Here is a 23237-nt window from a genome sequence, read left to right as displayed (position 1 = left end):
CAAGCGCCCATTCTTTCTATAACCTCAAGATGTTATATAAGCTTCTGAATCCTACTGGGGGGTTTGAGTAATCATTTCCAGGCTCTCCCCTATATGAACATCAGTAAATTTGTATGCCGTTTCTCCTAGTAACTTCCTTTTCTGGACTGATTTTTCAGTGAAACTTCAGAGAATGAAAGAGAAGTTTTTTCTTGGTCCCTACACTCTCTAACTGGAAATAGCATCAGATATCACAGGTTGAGGTCTCAATCCCAGTCTGTCTTGTACCATGCAAAGACACAATTTGCAAGTCCAGGCCCCCAGATCTTCTGACCAACCAGTTTAGAGTTGGGGTTCCCACAACCCTTTCTTTGGGTTCAATTAATTTGTTAAAGCAGCTCAGTGAACTCAAGGATATGCATTTATTTATTATGAAAGTTATTTTTAAGTATATAAACAAACAGGTGAAGAGATACATAGAGTAAGTTCTTGAAATATCCTCAGTATAGGGGTGTCTATCCCTGTGGAATTAGTGTGCACCACTCTCTCCTACCTGTGGATATTCTTCACCTTCCTGTAAAATTCCCTCATTCAGCTATCCAGAAGGTTTGAATCCTGTGGGATCTGCTACCTTCAAGTAGTGTCAGAACTGAATTAGAGGACACATGGCTGTTGTCTACTGCAGAAGTGATTACTTACTTATTGGTGGGGAGAAATTCCTCCCATTTGGTCACAGACGTCTTGTACGTTGACTGAAAGAATACAAAAACTCTGGGTATGTTTTGTTTTTTTTTTTGTAGAGAGGGTATGTTTTTTCCACTCAGAGTTGGTAGATTCTTTCTCCCCAACCCTTTCTTTCATCCTTTCTCTTCTCCAACTGTGTTTTCTTTGATTCTTGGTTGACCAAGTGGTCACTAATGCTATGAAGCTGCAGCTGTGCTGCATACCTCATTACTAATTTAGAGGTAGATCCAGCTGGGCACAGTGGCTCATGTCAATAATCTTAGCATTCTGGGAGGCTAAAGTGGGAAAATCGCTGGAGTTCAGAAGTTTGAGACCAGCCTGAGCCAGAGTGAAAGCCCATCTCTACTAAAATTAGAAATCTTTAGCCAGGCATGGTAGCAGGTGCCTGTAGTCTCAGCTACTCAGGAGGCTGAAGGAGGAGGATCACTTGAGCCCAGCTGTCTGACACTGCAGTGAGCTATGATAACATCACTGCACTTCGGCCAGGGTGACAGAGCAAGATTCTGTCTCAAAAAAAAAAAAAAAAAAAAAAGGTGGATCCTACTCCCAAGGAATTGGTTCACCATATGCATAAGGAAAAGCAAACTATTAATAAGAAAAAAGCAAAATATTCAATCCCTTGGTGATTATTACCTGTGACAGCTACAATAAAATTGAAAGAGAATGCTGAATCAGATCCAACTAGACCAACCTCATATTTTACTGAGCCTGAGCTTGGTCCACTAATGGAAAAATTATGCAGAGACAATACAAAGTACCTGTAAGACCTGTGATTACCAAGAAGGTAGTCAATATAAGAGAAGAAAAAAAACAAGTAACCATTGAGACTATAGGTATAGTGAAGAAACATTTTGTACGTAAGTATGATCAGCTTCCCGAGGAAACATTACTAATATAGACTATAAATGCTGCATAGTGGATGCAGGATCCACAGCTCACCATAGAATAATCATGTATGGCTATATCCAGGAGATTATTCCTGAGGGAATAGCCAAGATGGTGGAATCAGTAAAAACCACTGTAAAGTCCTTTTACCCCAAATAGGGAAATACCCAACTCCCCCTATAATGCCAGAAGAACACCCCATATGAAGCAGTTGATACTTTTGTATGCAATAAATGTGGGACTGGCTTTATGATGACCAGCATTCTGATCCACTGAATATGCCCATTAACTAGGTCATGACAGATGCTGTAGTTAAAAATGCTCTCCTTTGGCATGAGCATCTCATGTACTCTTACTACTACAAAACTGTAAGTTCAGAAAGCCTTATCAAATTTGCTGTCTTGGTTTTCCCTAATGGTTGTTAAAGATCTTAATAAAAACATTAGGTTAATAACAAGAATGGTAGCCTGTGAGGTGGCACATGCCTGTAATCCCAGTACTTGGGAGGCTGAGGCAGGTAGATTGTCTGAGCTCACAAAAGTTCAAGACCAGCCTGAGCAAGAGCGAAACCTCATCTCTAAAAAATAGCTGGTCATTGTGAGCGCCTGTAGTCCTATCTACTTGGGAGGCTAAGGCAAGAGAATCACGTAAGCCCAAGAGTTTGAGGTTGCTGTGAGCTGTGATGCGACAGCACTCTACAGAGGGCGATAAAAGGACTGCCTCAAAAGAAAAAAAAAAGAATACAAGAATGGGAAAAAACAAAAGGGAAAGTCCAAAGGGCTCATCCAAGGAAGGGGAAATTTTTAAATAGTTACTAAGAAATAAAGCACTGAAACTAAGAAGAAAAAAAAGTCATGAAACTTCAATACAGCAGAGGCTCATACAAGTTGGGTACAGTAGCTCATGCCTGTAGTCCAAGCTACTCAGAAGGCTGAGGAAGAAGGATCACTTGAGCCCAGGAGTTTGACGTTGCAGTGAGCTATGATAATACCATTGCACTCTAGCTGAGGTGACAGAAAAAATACTGCCTCAAAAAAAATAATAAATAAAAAACTGGCAAAGAGAGATTACAGTGGCCAAGCTGACCAACAATTGATTGCTCAGGGCAATAATTGAGGTAATCAAGGTAAAGACTGAAAAAAGACCAGGGACCCTGGATAGGAACCCACAGCCTTTTACACTGCTGGTGGGACTGCAAACTCATACAACCTTTTTTTGAAGGAAGTATGGAGAATCCTCAAAAAATTCAAATTAGACCTCCCATTTGATTCTGGAATCCCATTCCTAGGTATCTACTCAGAAGAAAAAAGATCCTTTTATTTTTTTTTTTTTTTGTAGAGACAGAGTCTCACTTTATGGCCCTCTGTAGAGTGCCGGGGCCTCACACAGCTCACAGCAACCTCCAACTCCTGGGCTTAAGCGATTCTCTTGCCTCAGCCTCCCGAGCAGCTGGGACTACAGGCACCCGCCACAACACCCGGCCAAACTGCCGGTATATGGGGCCGGCACCTTACCGGTATATGCCACCCTCGGTATATGGGGCCAGCACCTTACCGACTGAGCCACAGGCGCCGCCCAAAAGATCCTTTTATTATGAGGATATTTGCACTAGACTATCACAGCTCAATTTATTGAGGAAAATGTGGAAACAACCTAAATGGCCACCAAACCAGGAATGGATTAACAAGCTGTGTTATATGAATACCATGGAATACAATTAAGCAACTAAAAAAGATGGAGACTTTACATCTTTGGTATTAACCTGGATTGAGTTGTATCACAAAAATGGAAAAGCAAGAATCCAATGTATTCAATTCTAATATGAAGACAGTAGACGATCTAATACAGGTGGAGGGTAGGGGAATGAGGGAGCGGGATGGGAGGTCACCATGTATGGCACACCTCTTGGGGGCAGGACACAATCACAGGAGGGATTTTACCTAACAAAGACTATCGGTGTAACCTTATTCTTTGCAAATCCTCAGTGAATCACAAACAATTAAAAAAAAAGAACCTACAGCCCTCTGTATGAGAGAAAGTAAAATGGTCTGGGAGTAGGCAAGTTCCTGAGACTAGAAGCAAAAAAAAAAAATCAACCTAAATGATGATATGATTATGAAAGTTGGAATATTTAAACACACTTTATATATAAAGAAGTTGTAATTCTTTTATCTGACTGGGGAATGTTTCCCCCACATAGTACTGTAAAACAAAAGGCAAGTAAATCCACCCTTCAAGCAATATTAACTGGACATGCTAAATGGTAACCAGTAGAATTGCCAGAGCTCACACAGTGCAGAAAAGAGGCTAGAGTACTGATACGGACAAATTCTCCATTTGATAGCCCTCATGGGAGAGTTTATGAGGGCTAATGGCAAAAACCTATTAGCATCTCCCAGTGACAACTATTGGGACTTCAGACTAGAGAATTTCCATTTGAAGTATATTTACTACCTTGTTACGGGACATTAATTGAAGCTATCCCTATGACTGAAGGACATAAAATAATCTTTAAACCTGAATAACCATGATGTCTTGGGTGATGTCAGAGAAGCACTCTAATGAGGACAGGAGTACCCAGAAGAGTTCCATAATAAAACGGAAATGGTTTATATAGGGATAATGTTACCTGGGAATACAAGGAGAGAATACCTATTCTCAGGGAGCCTCTTTTCCCTAGAACTGACTCTGGGACTGTGTTATATCCAGCAGCTACAGGATTCTACAGTGCCCACTAAACAGCTCCCAACTGACTGACCAAGAACTAATTGGTTTTTGAATGGCAATTTCAAGGTGAATGAACAGCATTCTGGTTTGGCAGGCTGCCACTCTAACTAAAAAAAGGTGAAAACAAATTGGTTTGGTGAGCTGAATTACATGATATTTTTGTAACACTGCTGAAATAACTGAACAGTGGCAAAAGCCCGTGTTTGAGTTTTTACTGACTCACAACCAATAACCAATACCAGACCATATACTGAAGCAAAAGGGTAATCAAAACCTGGCTTATTAAAAGGATGGCCATATAGGACACAGCCCTATGGAAATCTGAGAGGTACATTGAACTAGGACATGTGGATGCCCATCAGAAGAGCAGCCTTCTGGGTGGGCACAGTGGCTCACATCTAAAATCTTAGCACTCTGGGAGGCTGAGGCAGGTGAATTGCTTGAGCTCAGGAGTTCGAGACCAGGCTGAGCAAGAGTGATATCCTATCTCTAAAAACAGGTCAGTGCTATAGTAGTAGGCGCCTATAGTCCCAGCTACTCAGGAAGCGCCTGTAGTCCCAGCTACTACAAAAGAATCGCTTGAGCCCAAGAGTTTGAGGTTGCTGTGAGCTATGATGCCACTGTACCCTACCTAGGACGACAAAGTAAAACTCTGTCTCAAAAAAATAAATAAATAAATAACTAGCAGCCTTCAGCCGGGCACAGTGGCTCATACCTGTAATCCTAAAACTCTGGGAGGCCGAGGTCAGTAGATCCCTTAGGCTCCGGAGTTTAAAACCTACCTGAGCAAGAGTGACCCCCATCTTTCTATCAAAAGATGAAATGAGCTGGGCATTGTGGCAGGTGCCTGTACTCTAAACTACCTGGGAGACTGAGGCAGGATTGCCTGAACCCAGGAGTTTGAAATTACTGTGAGGTAGGATGAGACCATGGCACTCTAGCCTGGGGCAACAGAATGAGATTTATCTCAGAAAAGAAGAGCAGCCTTCCAGGTTCTGAAGATGAGTTTGGAATTGAGAAACATTCAGGTGCTCTCTTGGTGTGGTCATGAAATGAGTGGATATAGTCTGAATTTAGATATGTTCCTTATGCACCCTCTTAGGCACATTATGCCAGTAAGATTGTCATTTTTTGGCTGGGCATGGTGGTTCACGCCTGTAATCCTAGCACTGTGGGAGGCTGAGGCACGTGGTTTGCCTGAGCTCACAGGTTCAAGACCAGCCTGAGCCAGAGCAAGACCCTATCTATAAAAATACCCGGGCATTCTGGTGGGTGCCTGTAGTTCCAGCTACTGGGGAAACTGAGGCAAGAGAACCATTTGAGCCCAAGAGTTTGAAGCTGCTGTGAGCTATGATGCCAACAGCACTCTACTAAGGGTGACAAAGTGAAACTGTCTCAAAAAAAAAAAAACAAAACACATCATTTCTTCAGACCAAAACCACACTGTACAGTCCATAATGTCCAGCAATAGGCAAAGACATACCCTACTCAGAATAAGAGTTTGACAGAGAACCAGAAAGGGCAATTAGAATGCTGGTTGTCTAAAACAGGGGGACATAAAAGCATAAAGGACTAGTTTTACACACCTTCACGAGTCACACTCAACATGAGTAGGACTAAAGAAATGCTCCCACTAGATTTTCCTTAATTTTTCTGGTTAATTGGGGGAGCATGCTGCTATAATCATACAATTGTTGCCCAGGGAGGAGTATGGTGGTATAAGGATCAAAAAACTGGCAAACGTAAGTGTTGCTCAGAGTTCTATGAGCTACTCAAGCAAATTAATTGAACTCAAAGAGAGGGTTGTGAGAACCTTTACTTGAAGCCAGTCTATCAGAAGTTCCAGAGGCCCAGATTTGTTATTTATATCTGGGGAGAGATATCAGTCTTGGGGGTTAAGCCCTCAACCCCGTGGGCTCTAACGTTATCTCTAGGTAGCATCAGAATTGAATTACAGAACACCCTGCTGTTGTCTGCTGCAGAACTGATTGTTAGTACAGAAAAATCCCCTACATAAGGTCACAGATGTCTTTTCTGTGTTGACTGCTATTGTACTAAAGGAAATGGGACATTTAGCTTGGTGCCCATAGCTCAGTGGTTAGGGTGCCAGCCACATACATCAGGACTGGCGGGTTCAAACCCGGCCCGGGCCTGATAAAACAACAATGACAACTACAACAAAAAAAATAGCTGGGTGTTGTGGTAGGCGCCTGTAGTCCCAGCTACTTGGGAAGCTGAGGCAGGAGAATCTCTTACACCCAAGAGTTTGAAGTTGCTGTGAGCTGTGATGTGACAGCACTCTACCAAGGGCAACATAGTGAGACTCTGTCTCAAAAAAAAAAAAAAAAAAGAAAAAGAGTGGTGGCAATTTTGATCAGATTGGAAAAAATGCTACCTAAAAATGAGGTCCATTGGGCATTAAGATTCTTACATTTAACACTGAATGTAGTAACATGCACCTGTAAACCAGCTACTAGGAAAGCTGAGGCAGGAGGATCACTTGAGCCCAGGAGTTTGAGATAAGCCTGAGCAATATACTGAGATTCATCACCACCCCCAAGAACGATTCCTCCCAATGGCTATGAAAACTTTTCTCTCCAATCATTTTTAATCTGTCCAGATTGTAATGATGTGAGATAATCTAAAATCTGAAGATTCCTTCCTAGCCTATAACAGCTCATCAACTACTCTTCAAAGACTGAACCTCACCGAATAAAGCACTAGGTGTCCCAATAGCATACAAAACACTCACCCATCAGTGTTATAAGCTTATTCTTCAGCTGAGTGTCTAACCGTGCTATCATCATCTCCACTGCATTCCTAATTTCCCGAACACGTTCATCTTTTGCATTTCTTACAGCTTCTACATTTCTTTCCTAGAAGATAAACAGGTAAGAATAACTTTAACTGGAGAATTGTAAAAACACAAGCAAAGAGAGACATTAATGCAATCACTACAATTATTCTTTTTGAAAGGAGGGGTGGAGTACCATCAGCCCAGCTCATAGTAACCGCAAACTCGTAGGTTCCAGCGATCCTCCTGTCTCAGCTCCCAAGTAGCTGGAACTATAGGTATCTGCCACAACACCCAGCTAATTTCTATTTTTAGTAGAGACAAGGTCTTGCTCTTGCTTAGGCTAGTTTTGAACACCAGAGCTCAAAGGACCTACCCCAGCTTTATCTCCCAAAGTGCTAGGATTACAGGTGTGAGCAACCTTGCCCAGCACGCCCCCCGCCCCCTCTTTTTGGTCCAATTTTCTTGTAGAGACAGGGCTATCACTGTTATCTAGGTGGTTTCGAACTCCTGGCCTCAAGCAGTCCTTTTGCCTCAGTCTCCCAATGTGCTAAGATTAAAGTTGTGAGCCATCATACCCAAACTGAAATTAAAGTCATTTGATTCCCTCTTTAAAAACCGTAAGTTATAACACTATATTTAAGTCGCCGATAAAGCATAAACTAAATTACGGCTTTAAAAAATTCTGTGCATTGGGCAGCGCCTGTGGCTCAGTCGGTAAGGCGCCGGCCCCATATACCGAGGGTGGTGGGTTCAAACCCAGCCCCGGCCAAACTGCAACCAAAAAATAGCCGGGCATTCTGGCAGGTGCCTGTAGTCCCAGCTACTTGGGAGGCTGAGGCAAGAGAATCGCTTAAGCCCAGGAGTTGGAGGTTGCTGTGAGCTGTGTGAGGCCACAGCACTCTACCGAGGGTGTGAGACTCTGAGACTCTGTCCCTACAAAAAAAAAAAAAAATTCTGTGCATTGAACTGAATCATTTTATTTATTTTTTTGATATGGCATCATAGGTCATAGTAACCTCCAACTATTTGGGCTCAAACAATTCTCTTGTCTCAGTTTTTCTATTTTTAGTAGAGATCCTGAATCAGTTTTAAAAGATTATTAAACATAAACAAGGCATACCAAATTATGGTATTTTTAAAAGTTAAACAGAAAGATTTATAATAACCAAAAGAATGATTTAGGTAATATACACACAACACGTATTTGAATCTAAATCACCCTCAATAGGAAACTGCTTTTCAAAAACTAACAAAGCCACTTCACATACTAAAAACTCCTAAAACAAATGAAAAAATGTTAAAACACTAGTATCTACTCCAGTTGACAAAACAATTTTTGTTTCCAGAACTAAATACAAAAACAAAAAAACAGGGTTTTCTAAGTTTGCAGAGTAGTGTAAGTACTAGATTTCAAACTGGCCTACCATAGAAAATAAAAAGATGTGGCCCGCCATGGTGTCTCACACCTGTAATCCTAGCACTCCACAAGGCTGAGGCAGGTGGTTTACCTGACCTCACAGGTTCGAGACCAGCCTGAACCAGAGTGAGACCTCATCCCTAAAAATAGTCAGGCGTTGTGGTGGGTGCCTATAGTCCCAGCTGAGGAAAGAGAATCACTTGAAGTTGCTCTGAGCTACGACCTCACAGCACTCTACAGAGGGTGACAAAGTGAGACTGTCTCAAAAAAAAAGAAAAGATGTATTTCTACTTTCTATTATTATATAAATAAAAGCAGAGTGGTGGCACCCATAGTTCAGTGAGTAGGGCACTGGCCACATACACCAGGGCTGGCGGGTTCAAATCCAGCCTGGGCCTGGTAAACAACAATGACAACTGCAACAACAACAACAACAATAACAACAAAAATAGCCAGGCCTTGTGACGAGCGCCTGTAGTCCCAGCTACTTGGGAGGCTGAGGCAAGAGAATCACTTAAGCCCAAGAGTTTGAAGTTACTGTGAGCTGTGACACCACAGCGCTCTACTGAGGGCGACATAGTGAGACTCTGTTTCAAATACATACATAAATAAATGCAGAGAGATTCTCAATCTACAATACTCTCCTTAATGATCATACCATAATATTTATGGGGAAAAGTACAGTAAGGGCCAAGCACAGTGGCTCATGCCTGTAATCCCAGCACTCTGGGAGGATGAGGCGAGTGGACTGCTTGAACTCATAGGTTCGAGATCAGCCTGTGCCAGAGTCAGACCTCATCTCTAAAAATAGCCAGGTGTTGTGGCAGGTGCCTGTAGTTCCAGTTACTCAGGAGGCTGAGGCAAGAGAATTGCTCGAGCCCAAGAATTAGAGGTTACTGTGAGCTATGACACCATAGCACTCTACCAAGTGCAACAAAGTGAGACTGTCTCAAAAAAACAAAAAAAAAGAAAGAAAAGAAAAAATAACAGTAAAAAGGTAGTTAGATGATAGCCAAATCCAAACGGTATACATACAATTCAAAGACACTATTTTCTACATAAATAATGTTACAATGATGATTTGGCATTTGGTTCCTTAAGGGGTAAGACAAAATTGGGAACAGTTCCTAAATTGGGAACAGTCCAAAAACCTATTTATAACTGTTATTCTCTAAAATTAACTATTTGGAGCTTACCATATTTTTCCATAGAAATAACATAATAACACATTAAAAAGCTGTTGATCCATACAAGATCTGTGGAGTGGTATGAAATACTACTTTTTCAACTTTGTAGAGATCTAATTCAGGACATCAGAAATAATTCATTCCTTGCTAGAAGAAACTTTCCCAAAAGCTGGGGATCCAAAGAATGTATAATTTAATGACCCTGTACAAGTCAATATAGCTCTGTTTAGAAGTTAATTACTATGCCTGTAATCCTAGCCCTGACATGGGAGGCTGACACGGGTGGATTACTTGAGCTCAGGAGTTCAAGACCAGCCTGAGCAGCTCGGTGCCTGTAGCACAGTGGTTGTGGGGCCAGCCATATACACCAAGGCTGGCCAGTTAAACAACAATGACAACTGCAACAACAAAAATAACTAGCAGAGCACTGAGGCAGGTGCCTATAGTTCCAGCTACTTGGTAGGCTAAGGCAAGAGAATCACTTAAGCCCAAGAGTTTGATGTTGCTGTGAGCTGTGATGCCACAGCACTCTACTGAGGGCAACACAGTAAGACTCTGTCTCAAAACAAAACAAAACAAAAAATCAATTACTGACTCTGTAAAAAGCAGATTTCACAGACTTCCTTAACTCCTTAAATAACTTTCTAATTCTAAATAACAGCCAATTCTCTGGCTTTAACCACTTTTTTACAGAGCAGGACTTAGGATGTAAAATTCTCAGCTAGTTAATGAGATTGACAATAGAGCCTATAAAATCTGCAAATCTTAAAAGTCTTGATTTCAAAATCTGAGTAATTTATATTGCATAGTATATGAGTATATGATCTCTTACAGTAACCTTACCACTTCTTGAACTAGGCTGATCAGTTCCATGAGACGCCGACGAAGTTTGGCTACCTCTTCATTCACTTTAGTGACATGCTGCTCATAAATTTCTGCCAAAGGTTTAAAGGTATGTCCACCATGCTATTTAAATTAAAAAGAGTAATTTTAGAACATTTTACATATCTTATCTGCATTTATATTCCTTTGTAATAGTCCATGAAAACTAAATATTTTCAAATAAATTCTATTGTTTCAGACATCTTTATTTTGTTAAAACAGGCCAATGCTTGCTTAAAATCATTTAGACACATAGGAACTCTTTTAAGATTATAAGTAATGAACTTTCAACAAAATACTGATTTACCTAGAAACTGACTCATTAAAAAAATAGAAATGAACTCATTAGAAAGAAGAAAATCCTGGGTGGCGCCTGTGGCTCAAGGAGTAGGGTGCTGGCCCCATATGCTGGCGGTGGCGAGTTCAAACTCAGCCCTGGCCAAAAACTGCAAAAATAAATAAATGCCTATTTAAAAAAAAAAACGAAGAAGAAAATCCTTAACCCCTGGCCAAAACATCTGCCACAACCTCCCTCTTCCCTTAGGCAACATCAGTCTTCTTCCATGTCCTCAAGCTTTCTACAAGGCATTGCAAAATTACTCTCTCTTATTCAGAAACAAAACAATTCTCCATCCTGCCTCTCACATCTCTGTATCTCTTCATTCCTACTCCTCTCAGCTTAGGCTTATAGGGTCAGCCTCCATACTTAGGCACTTTCATCACCTCTCTGTATTTATTCTTCAAATTCATCACACCAACTAAATACAGAACCAAATCCCCAGTCTCCACCATAGTTGAATAAATTAGAAAGACACTTGAGGAAAAATGTCAGGGTACTCAGTCAGTAAAAACAATAAACCCATTTCCCTTGCCAGGAAGAGCTACTGTAGAGATAGAATGCTAACACAAATTAGCCTTACAAGTACAACTGCATCCAGCTCAAAACACAATTTTTTGGAGTTAACAACCTAAAAACAATTTTCTATCCATTTTTAATATTATATACAATTTTCTGGACTGGTAGAATTATTAAATTTCTATTATAAGAAACTTTCTATAACAGGTAACTTCCTACTACAATTGTCTCATCTAGACAAAGTATCCCACTATCATCTCCAAAAGAAAAAGTATGTACATTTTCATGTTTACTCTAAATACGGGGAAAAAATGATTCCACTGCCCTTACAAAACCTGTCCATTTAAGTATTAAATTGTGGGAACTTAGTTTTTTCTCGTCAACACATTAGTATGGAAATTCTAACAGAAAGCTCTTGAATTGAACTCTAACAATTTGGCCTTCTGTTCTCCTGTAAAACACACTTGCTGAGGCCTACGGAATGATCAATTCTCATGGCTTACAGATAACTCTAGCTGTCTACCCATTTCTGCTCCTCATATCACTTATTTTTCCCACTAAGAATCTATTTGTGCTTACTTTCAACCTATTTATGCCAACTATACTTATTATTGTAAGTAAATCATTTAATTAAATATTAAATAATTGAATATGACAATAAAATAAAAAGCTGCTTCAACAAACGAAATTGAATGCTTTAGACTTGGTTGAATGCTTTTAGGTAGATTGCCTTTAAAAACTGCTTTTAAAAAATTAGACTAGAAGAATAAAAAACTAAACAAAATCTAGATATCTGCATTCATACTGTTTCACGAGTATCATCTAAGTTATCAGTCCATTTAAAAGAAACCATAATTGGTTGTCACAGCTAGTATATCAGATCAACTGACCTATAATCCACAAAAAACAACCCACATGGGGCGGCACCTGTGGCTCAGTCGGTAAGGCGCTGGCCCCATATACCGAGGGTGGCAGGTTCAAACCCGGACCCAGCCGAACTGCAACCAAAAAATAGCCGGGCATTGTGGTGGGTGCCTGAGGCAAGAGAATCGCTTAAGCCCAGGAGTTGAGAGCTTGCTGTGAGCTGTGATACCACGACACTTCTACCCAGGGCTACAGAGTGAGACTCTGTCTCAAAAAAAAAAAAAAAAAAAAGAACCCACATGATACAACAACATAAGATTTGCAAATGAATACATTATAAATTATGTAAATATCAGGTTAAAATAAAACATTTATGCTAGAAATAATCTATTAAACACCCCACAAAAAAGGTTTTCCTGGAGTAACAGAATATTATTTTTGATAAAGCATCTATAAAGCAGATGTATTTTAATTTTCATTCTACAAACAAAAGTAAAATGATGCTATTTTCATCTAAATCAAACAAGTATTTCAGTGCTTTGAAGTCTTTAAAGAGAATATACGGAATTTGTTCTGCTCACCATTCCTCCCCACAGTGCACACTGATGGCAGATACACTTCTTGCAAGTCCAGCAAAATACACTAAGTTTTTCATGGTGATTTTCACATCTAAACATTATGAAAAGAAAATAAAGTTATAAATCAAATAAATTAAAATTGAAACATAATTACCTCAACGAATTCCCAAGTTTAGGCATACAAGTCAGTCAATTTTAAACAATCATGTCTCAGAAAATATGATATAAATTGTTCTCCATGGCTTCTGTGAATTAAAGAACTTTATGTGGAGACTAGGTGTGGTAAGTCATTCCTGTAATATACACACTCTCAAGGGTTGAGGCAGGAGAACTACCTGAGCCTAGAAGTTTGAGTGCAAGACCCCATCTGTACAAAAAATAGAAAAACCAGCTGGGCATGGTGGCACACATCTATAGTCCCAGTGCCTCAGGAGGCTGAGGCTGGAGAATAACCTGAGCCTTGAAATATGAGGTTGCAGTGAGCTGTGATAATGCCTCTGCACTCTGGTTCAGGGTGACAAAGCAAGACTGTCTCTCAAAAAGGAAGAAAAAAATGAGTTAAACTTAAAAATAACATGTTTTTTGGGGGCGAGTACTGTTTTAACTAATCTGGACTTCACAATTCACACGCAAAATGCAGACTACTTTCTTTAAAAAAGGCACATTTAGCCAGGCGCAGTGGCTCACGCCTGTAATCCCAGCACTTGGGAGGCTAGGCAGGTAGACTGCCTGAGCTCACGGGTTGAGAGATCAGCCTGAGCCAGAGTGAGACCTCATCTCTAAAAATAGCCAGGCATTGTGGCGGGCACCTGTAGTGCCAGCTACTCGGGAGGCTAAGGCAAGAGAATTGCTCGAGCCCGAGAGTTTGAGGTTGCTGTGAGCTATGACACCACACATTCTATGGAGGGGGACAAAGTGAGACTCTGTCTCAAACAAAAAGTACATTTATTGCATCATTTCCTAAAATCACTATAGATGATAAATTCTATCCCACTACTACATTTTAAGCAAGTGCTTAATAGTCAGATTGCTTTTGTGTCTATACTTACATGAGCATGTGGTGCATGCACAAGTATCTTTCTACATATCATTGACATATGGTCAATGATAACAAGTATCTTTCTACATATCACTGACATATGGTCAATGTGGTGCCTGTGGCTCAGTGAGTAGGGTGTTGGCCCCATGTACTGAGGGTGGTGAGTTCGAACCCAATCCCAGCCAAACTGCAACAATAAAAATCATCATCATCATCATCAAGAGACATGATTAACTGTACAATGTAATACCAGCTCCAGCTGTGTATAACAGCTCACACCTATAATCCCAGTACTTTGGGAAGCTGAGGCAGGAAGACTGCTTGAGGCCAGGAGTTCAAGATCAGCCTGAGCAACATAGCAAGACTCTATCACTACAAAAATTAGTTGGGTCTGTTGGCCCACACCTGTAGTCACAGCAACTCAGTAGGCTGAAGCAGGAGAGTAATTTGAGCCTAGAAGTTCCATGTTGGAGTGAACTAAAAATACCTAAAATCCCACCTAATCAGGATGCTTCATCTCAGGAATTTGAGGATACAGTGGGCTATGATGAAGCCACTACAGTCTAGCCCAGGCAACAGAGCAATACACTGTCTCAAAACAAAAAACATACAAAAAAAACCCCCCACACATATAAAAAACAAGATCCTCATGAAAAATTAACTACCCAATTTTAAGTTTTCTCTTAAATTGGATATTTACATGCAAAAAAAGAAATTGAAATCTGTTGTGGACTGAATTGTGTGCTCCCCCAAAATTCGTATGTTAAAGCCTTAATCCCTGATGTGACTATATTTGGAGATGGAGCCTATAACAAGATAAATGAGGTTAAACAAAATCATAAGGGTGGGACCTAAATCCAACAGAACCAGTCCTTATAAGCAGAAGAAACACCAGGAATGAGCATGCATACAGCAAAGGCCATGGGAGAACAGAGCAAGAAGGTGGCTGTCAGGTAGAAGTACAGAGGGAAGTTACACCAGAAAACAACCCTGCCAGTTTGATCTTATACCTCCACCCTCCAGGACTGTTAGAAAATAGATTTCTGGCACCTGTAGTCCCAGCTACTCGGGAGGCTGAGGCAAGAGAATCGCTTAAGCCCAGGAGTTAGAGGTTGCTGTGAGCTGTGTGATGCCACGGCACTCTACCCGAGGGCCATAAAGTGAGACTCTGTCTCTACAAAAAAAAGAAAATAGATTTCTATAGTTGAAGCCATTTAGTCAGTTGTATTGTTATGGCAGCCCTAGCAGACTGATACAGTGTCCCTTACTTGAACCTTTACACTATTTGCAAAACTGAACTCCAAATGACCAAAGGCCTAAATGTAAGACTGAAAACTGCAAAACTCTTAGAGGAAACATGGAAGAAAAGCTTCATGACATTAGATTTGGCAGTGATTTCTTGGATATAACATTAAAAGCTCAGGCAACAAAAGTAAACATAGAAGAATTGAACTACATTAAAAGTAAAAACTTCCCAGCCTAAAAAGAGTGAGATCCCCATTATCTACTAAAAATTAGCTAGGTATCGTGGTATGCAGCCTGTAGTCCCAACTACTACAGAGGCTGAGGCGGGAGGACTGCTTGAGCTCAGGAATATGAGGTTACAGTGAGCTATGATAACACCACTGTACTCTACTAGGAGTGACAGAGCAAGACTGTCTCAAAAAAAGAGGAAAAAGAAAACTTAAAACTTCTGTGCACAGGGCCGGGTGTAGGGGCTCATACCTGTAATCCTAGCACTTGGGAGACCAAGGTAGGTGGATTTCCTAAGCTCATGGGTTAAAAAACAATGCGAGCCAGAGTGAGACCCAGTCTCTAAAGATAGTCAGGTATTGTGGCAAGTGCCTATAATCCCAGCTACTCAGGAGGTTGAGGCAATAGCTTCACCCCAAGAGTTTGAGGTTGCAGTGAGCTATGACGCCATGGCACTCTACCAAGGGCGACAAAAGGAGACTCTGTCTCCAAAAAAAAAAAAGAGGATCACTTGAACCCAAGAGTTTAAGGCTGCCATAAGCTATGATGCCATAGCACTCTATAAAGGGCAAGCAAGTAAGACTGTCTCAAAAACAAACAAACAAAAAAACAATTTCTGTGCATACAAAGTCAGAATTGGCTGGACAAGGTGACTCACACCTATAATCCGAACACTTCAAGAGGCGGAGGCAGGAGGATCACTTGAGACCAGGAATTTGAGCAGCCTAGACCTCATCATGACAAAAAAATTAAAATAGCTGACTATAGTGGTATGCACCTATAGTGCGGGTTTCTCAGAAGGCTAAGGCAGGAGAATCACCAGCTCAGCAAAAAGAGAGTTCCTATCTCAATTTAAAAGAAAAAACCCCAAGAAAGTCAACATCAACAGAAAGAAAACACAACCTATGGAATGTATAGAATGGAAAAAATACTTGCCATCAAGTATCTAATAAGGGATTTTAATATCCAGAATATATAAAAAACTCCTAGACGTCAATTAAAAAATGGGCAAAATGGCTCGGCACATGTAGCACAGTGCTAATTGTGCCAGCCACATACACCAAGGCTGGCAGGTTCGAACCCAGCCCAGGCCAGCTAAACAACAATGAAAACTACAACAAAAAAAAAGCTTGGCATTGTGACAGGTGCCTATAGTCCCAGCTACTTGGGAGACAGAGGCAAGAGAATCACTTAAGCCCAAGAGTGTGAGGTTGCTGTGAGCTATGATGCCACAGCACTCTACCGAGGGCAACATAGTGAGACTCTGTCTCCAAAAAAAAAAAAAAAAAAAAAAATCAATTTGTACCCTTGTAATAATCTGAAATTTTAAAAAAAGAGAAAGAAAGAATAAAAAACAAAAAACAAGTGTTGGCCAGAATACAGAGAAAGTTGGAACCCTCAGGCACTGTTACTGTTGGTAGAACTTTAAAATAGTACAGCTACTATGGAAAACAGTACAGGGTTCCAAAAAAATGAATAAATAAAATTACCATATTATCTAGTAATTCCATACTTATTAGTATGCAACCAAATGAACTGACAGCAGTCTCAAAGACATGAATACCCATGTTCACAGCAGTATTACTTACAATAGCCAAAAGATGGAAGCAACCCAAATATCCAATGACAGATGAGTAGGAAAACAAAACGTGATATATACATACAATGAAATATTATTCAGCCTTAAAAAGGACATTCTGGGTGGCACCTGTAGCTCAAGCGGCTAAGGCGCCAGCCACATGAACCAAAGCTGATGGGTTCGAATCCAGCCTGGGCCTGCCAAACCCTGACAACTACTACAACCAAAAAATAGCCGGGTGTTGTGGTGGGTGCCTGTAGTCCCAGCTACTCAGGAGGCTGAGGCAAGAGAATCGCTTAAGCCCAGGAGTTTGAGATTGCCAGGAGCTGTGACACCATAACACTCTACCCAGGGTGATAGCTTGAGGCTCTGTCTCAAAAAAAAAGGACATTCTCACAACATGCTACAACATGGATGAACCTTGAAAACATTATGCTAAGTGAAATAAACCAGTCACAAAAAGACAAGTACTATATGATTATACATATATGAGGTAACTAGAGTAATCAAATTCATCAATATAAAAGTACAGTAGCAGTTGCCAGGGGCTGGTAAAAAGAAAGAATGTAGTACAGTTTTCTATTAGGTATAGTTTCAGATTTGCAAGATTAAAAAGTTTTAAAAAACGGCCAGGTAACAATGAAAACACACTTAACAAAACTGAACTGTGTGCTTTAAGACTGTTAACATGACAAATTTTATATTTTGCCACAATTAAAAAAAAAATTTTTTCGCCTGTAGTCCCAGCTACTCGGGAGGCTGAGGCAAGAGAATCGCTTAAGCCCTGGAGTTGGAGGTTGCTGTGAGCTGTGTGAGGCCACGGCACTCTACCTAGGGCCATAAAGTGAGACTCTGTCTCTACAAAAAATTTTTTTTTTGTAGAGACAGAGTCTCACTTCGTCACCCTTGTTAGAGTGCCATGCGTCACAGCTCACAGCAACCTCAAACTCTTGGACTTAAGCAATTCTCTTGCCTCAGCCTCCCAAGTAGCTAGGACTACAGGCACCTGCCACAATGCCTGGCTATTTTTGGTTGCAGTTGTTGTTTAGCAGGCCTGACCAGGATCGAAACTGCCAGCCTTGGTGTATATGGCCAGTACCCTATTCACTAAGTTATGGACCCCGAGCCCACAATTAAAAATTTTTTAATTAAGTTTTCTCTTGCTCATAAAGCAGACACACTCTTGCATTTTTTATACTTGGTATTAGCCAAAAGGTCAAGAATTGACACTCTTGGGTTTTGTTGTTGTTGTTGTTGTTGACACAGACTCTCAAGTTGTTACCCTAGGTAGTGTTATGGCGTCACTGCTCACAGCAACCTCAAATTCTTGGGCTTAAGCGATCCTCTTGCCTCAGCCTCCCAAGCAGCTGGAATTACAGGCGCCCACCACAATGCCCAGCTATTTTTGGAGAGGAGGAGAGATAGTTGTCATTTTTGTTTGGCAGGCCCGGGCTGAATTCAAACTTGCCAGCTCCGGTTTATGTGGCTGGCACCTTAGCCACTTGAGCTACAAGCGCTGAGCTGAAACTCTTGGATTTTTTTTTTTTTTTTGTAGAGGCAGAGTCTCGCTTTATGACCCTCGGTAGAGTGCCGTGGCCTCACAGCTCACAGCAACCTCCAACTCCTGGGCTTAAGCGATTCTCCTGCCTCAGCCTCCCGAGTAGCTGGGACTACAGGCGCCCGCCACAACGCCCGGCTATTTTTTGGTTGCAGTTTGGCCGGGGCCGGGTTTGAACCCGCCACCCTCAGTATATGGGGCCGGCGCCCTACCGACTGAGCCACAGGCGCCGCCCGACTCTTGGATTTTTTAAAAAGCATTTCACTGATGTAAAACATTGAGCTTAGAGAAAATACACAAATAAATCTATATTTTATATTTTTCATTCATAATCTGAGTATCAAATAAGAAATTAATAGAAGCTAGAAGAAACAGCATATTGGATGCTGCCTAGAAACTCATTTATCAAGATCTCCAAACTACCAAATTTATTTATATGTTTGTTTGTGTATTTTAAGATGAGATCTCATAGAGTACAGTAGTGCTATCACTGCAATCTCAAACTCCTGGGCTCAAGTGATCCTCCTTCCTCAATCTCCCAAACTAGCTGGCATCATAGGCATGCACCACTATGTTAATTTTTGCTAGATTTTTTTGTAGAAACAGTCTTACTATGTTTTCCAGGTTGGGAAGAACTCCTGGATCCAAGTGATCCACCTTGGCCTTCCAAAGTGCTAGGATTACAGGTGTGAGCCACTGTGCCCAGCCTACAAACTACCAAATTTATAATACATAGCTTTCACAATGTAGGAAATTTATAAGAACAACTCTTAATCAATGACCTATATGCACCTTTACCAAACAAAGGGGAACCAGGAGCCCTTAAAGCAGCAAAGACAAGTGGCAGATTAGCAAATTATAGCAGTTCCATTCTTTTTACAAGAGATTCTAATAAAAGAAGCCCAACCACTGGTAAAGTGTCTTTCCAAATAGATTATCTCAGAGGTTATTTAACTAAGTATTCACCTATGAAATGTTCTACTATATATATTTTTTAAAGATTAAATAATCATTTTTTAGTAAGACTTCCATAATGCTGGACATAAAAGAAATCCTTAAGGCTCTAATTTAACTAGAATGATAATGGAAACAACCCTGGGTTTTACTTCTCATTATGCATTAACATGTTATATTACCATAGTTAAGCCTACCTTTATGGTTCTATTTCTTCAGTATAATGAAAAAACAGGTATACATTTTTCTTACATCTTTGAAATTTTAACATCTTACTTTAACATGCTATAAAACTACAAAAAGTAATATGGTTTTATTTCTAATGTTCAAGAGTTCCAGAAGGTCTCCTAATTCATTTTTATTTATTTTTTTTTTTTTTGGCCGGGGCTGGGTTTGAATCCACCACCTCTGGCATATGGGACCGGCACCCTACTCCTTGAGCCACAGGCGCCGCCCCAAGTTATTTTATTATTGCTGGACAGTGAAGTCTTGCCATTAACCACATTATAGGTTCTTCACCTGTTAATAACAAATTACTGCCACATCACTAATCATTCTTTATCAGCTCCAACTCTTCAGAGAAGATCAAAATTCTTCAATCATGAAACATAAGACTTAATATTACATTATCAAATGACCTAATACTGTATTATCTGTCATTGCACCCCATTGAACAGTTAAGCAGAAATTGTATCTCATTTCTCTGTGTCCCTATAAACTAATGAGGTACTTTGTGTAAGTATGTGTACATAGCACAAAATAAGTGTTGTTGAATAAAAAATATAAGAACGAATCATTTTAAATATTACCTAGCAGGAACATCAAATGAACAAATTAAAAACTCAGGGAATATTACATTATTTACTTATAAGTAACTAAAAGAGAATTATCAATATAGTGTCATTAAAATTACAGAAGGCAATCTATAGTCATATCACCCTGAATGCCCCCAATTTCATCTGATCTATAGAAGCAAAGTAGGATCAGGCCTGGTTAGTTAAAAAAAAAAAAAAAATTACAGAAGGCAAAATCTACTAAGTACTGAACAAAGAAAATTGAGGACATACTTGTCCTTTTCATTTTCTTCATGTTTGGTAAGACTGCAAAGTTGAAGAGTATCAAGCTGTTGTGTTACTTCTTCTGCCCAACGACAATTTACTAATTCTCGTAGCTGAAGTGGAGCACTGGGGAGAAAATCCATACATATATTCTAACTCAGTAATTTGAGATTATTTAGTAAAATAAACACATACCTGAAAATAGAGCTCTCAATTATATTCCCACCATAATACTAGCAAAATGAAAACAAAGACAATGAAAAGTATGCTTTGTGACTTATTTTCACTACCATTACTATATCATTTACCAAAAACAAATAAAACACTGACCAAAATAAATACTGACAATTCAGAATACAGACTGAATTCTCAACTCCTTAACCTAAAGCACTGCTGTCCCAAATAACAGCTACTCCCCACTTGTGACATTTAAATTAAAATGCAAATTAATTACAATTGAATGAAAAGAAAATTTCATCAGTCACACTAGACACATTTCAAGTGTTCACTAGCCACATGTAGCTAGTGGATACTATACTATACTAGACAGTATAATATTTCCATTATTACAGAAAATTCTATTTAATAGTGCTGGTCTTCTTGCAAGTCAGCATGAGAAAACCAAACAACACAAGAAGAAAAATGATGGCTGGGCACCTGTACCTCAAGGAACTAAGGCGCCAGCCCCATACACCAGAGCTGTCGGGTTTGAATCCAACCAGGGCCTGCCAAACAGCAATGACAATTACAACCAAAAAATAGCTGGCGGTGTGACAGCACCTGTAGTCCCAGCTACTTGGGAGGCTGAGGCAGGAGAATTGCTTAAACCCAGGAGCTGGAGGTTACTGTGAGCCGTGATGCCACAGCATTCTACCCAAGGCGAAGGCTTGAGGCTTTGTCTCACAAAAAAAAAAAAAAAAGGGAAAAATGAGCAAAAGATGGAAGTCTGGAATCATTACTTGAAATAATCAAAAGTGGAAACAACCTAACTGTCTCTAAGTAAGGGAATGAAAAGTACAGCCAGTCACAGAGCAGACTTTTACTCAAATAGCTTTTTAAAAATGACATACATTGCCTAATCCACAGAAAAGAGGAAAACTAAAAAAACAAAAAGATAAAAAAAATAAAAACAGGGTGACACCTGTAGCTCAGTGGGTAGGGTGCCAGCCATATACACCAAGCCATATACACATCAAACCTGGCCTGGACCAGCTAAAACAACGACAACAGCAACAACAACAACAACAAAAAATAGCCGGGCGTTGCAGCAGCTCTTATAGTTCCAGCAACTGAGGAGGCTGAGGCAAGAGAATCGCTTAACCCCAAGAGTCTGAGGTTGCTGTGACCTGTGACGCCATGGCACTCTACCCAGAGCAACAGCTTGAGACTGTCTCAAAAGAATAAAAATAAAAATAAACAAATTGTAAATAAAACCAGTGCATGGTGCCCCATGATTACATTAATGTACACAGCTCTGATTTAATAAAAAATAATAATAAATAAATAAAAGCAACATTTGTATATATATGATCGGGAACAACATCTATCATATTTTTTTTTCTTTTGAGACAGTCTATGTTGCCCTCCGTAGAATGCCATGGCGTCATAGCTCACAGCAACCTCAAATTCTTGGGCTTAAGCATTTCTCTTGCCTCAGCCTCCCAAGTAGCTAGGACTACAGGTGCCCACAACACCTGGCTATTTTTTGGTTATAGTTGTCATTGTTGTTTAGCAGACCCCTGCCAGGTTCGAACCCACCAGCCTCGGTGTATGTGGCCAGTGCCCTACTCACTGAGTTACAGGCACCGAGCTGTCATCTACCATATTTTATATAAAAAAGCAAATCATAAAACAGTGTTATCAATTTTTGTATTTTAAGAATAAAGAATATAGGGGTGGCGCCTGTGGCTCAGTCGGTAAGGCGCGGGCCCCATATACCGAGGGTGGAGGGTTCAAACCCGGCCCCGGCCAAACTGCAACCAAAAAATAGCCGGGCGTTGTGGCAGGCGCCTGTAGTCCCAGCTACTCGGGAGGCTGAGGCAAGAGAATCGCTTAAGCCCAGGAGTTGGAGGTTGCTGTGAGCTGTGTGAGGCCACGGCACTCTACCGAGGGCCAGAAAGTGAGACTCTGTCTCTACAAAAAAAAAGAATAAAGAATATAGGCTCGGCACCTGTAGCTCAAGCGGCTAAGGCAGCAGCCACATACACCAGAGCTGGCAGGTTTGAATCCAGCCCGGGCCCACCAAACAACAATGACAACTACAACAAAAAATAGCCAGGCATTGTGGCAGGCACCTGTAGTCCCAGCTACTTGGGAAGCTGAGGCAAGAGAATTGCTTAAGCCCAGGAGTTGGAGGTTGCTGTGAGCTGTGATACCATAGCACTCTACTCAGGGCGACAACTTGAGGTTTTGTCTAAAAAATAAATAAATAAATAAATAAAATAAAGCATATAGATGCCTATAATCCTAGAACTCTGGGAAGCCAAGGCGGGAGGTTTGCTTGAGCTCATGAGTTCCAGACCAGCCTGAGCAAGAATGAGACCACTTCTCTACTAAAAATAGAAAAATTAGCTAGGCATTTTGGTGGCACCAGTAGTCCCAGCTACTCCAAAGGCTGAGGCAGGAGGTTGAGGTTGCTGTGGGCACTCTAGCCTGAAGCA

The 23237-nt window shown here is 40.6% G+C and overlaps 1 protein-coding gene across 2 annotated transcripts in view; it reads right to left on the bottom strand.

Moving 5' to 3' along the window:
- TRIM37 (tripartite motif containing 37) overlaps nt 1–23237 on the bottom strand; it is a 183709-nt gene that overhangs the window by 148927 nt on the left and 11545 nt on the right. For both annotated transcript variants that reach the window (XM_053567795.1, XM_053567797.1), the window contains exons 4-7: nt 20587–20703; nt 12920–13007; nt 10580–10702; nt 7088–7211 (exon numbers count right to left, since the gene is read on the bottom strand). In XM_053567795.1, coding sequence (XP_053423770.1) covers nt 7088–7211; nt 10580–10702; nt 12920–13007; nt 20587–20703 — 452 coding nt within the window. The remainder of the gene's footprint in view (nt 1–7087; nt 7212–10579; nt 10703–12919; nt 13008–20586; nt 20704–23237) is intronic.

This window comes from Nycticebus coucang, chromosome 18 (assembly GCF_027406575.1).
Source record: "Nycticebus coucang isolate mNycCou1 chromosome 18, mNycCou1.pri, whole genome shotgun sequence".
Lineage (NCBI taxonomy): Eukaryota > Metazoa > Chordata > Mammalia > Primates > Lorisidae > Nycticebus > Nycticebus coucang.
This window is presented reverse-complemented; position numbering and strand designations above follow the sequence as displayed.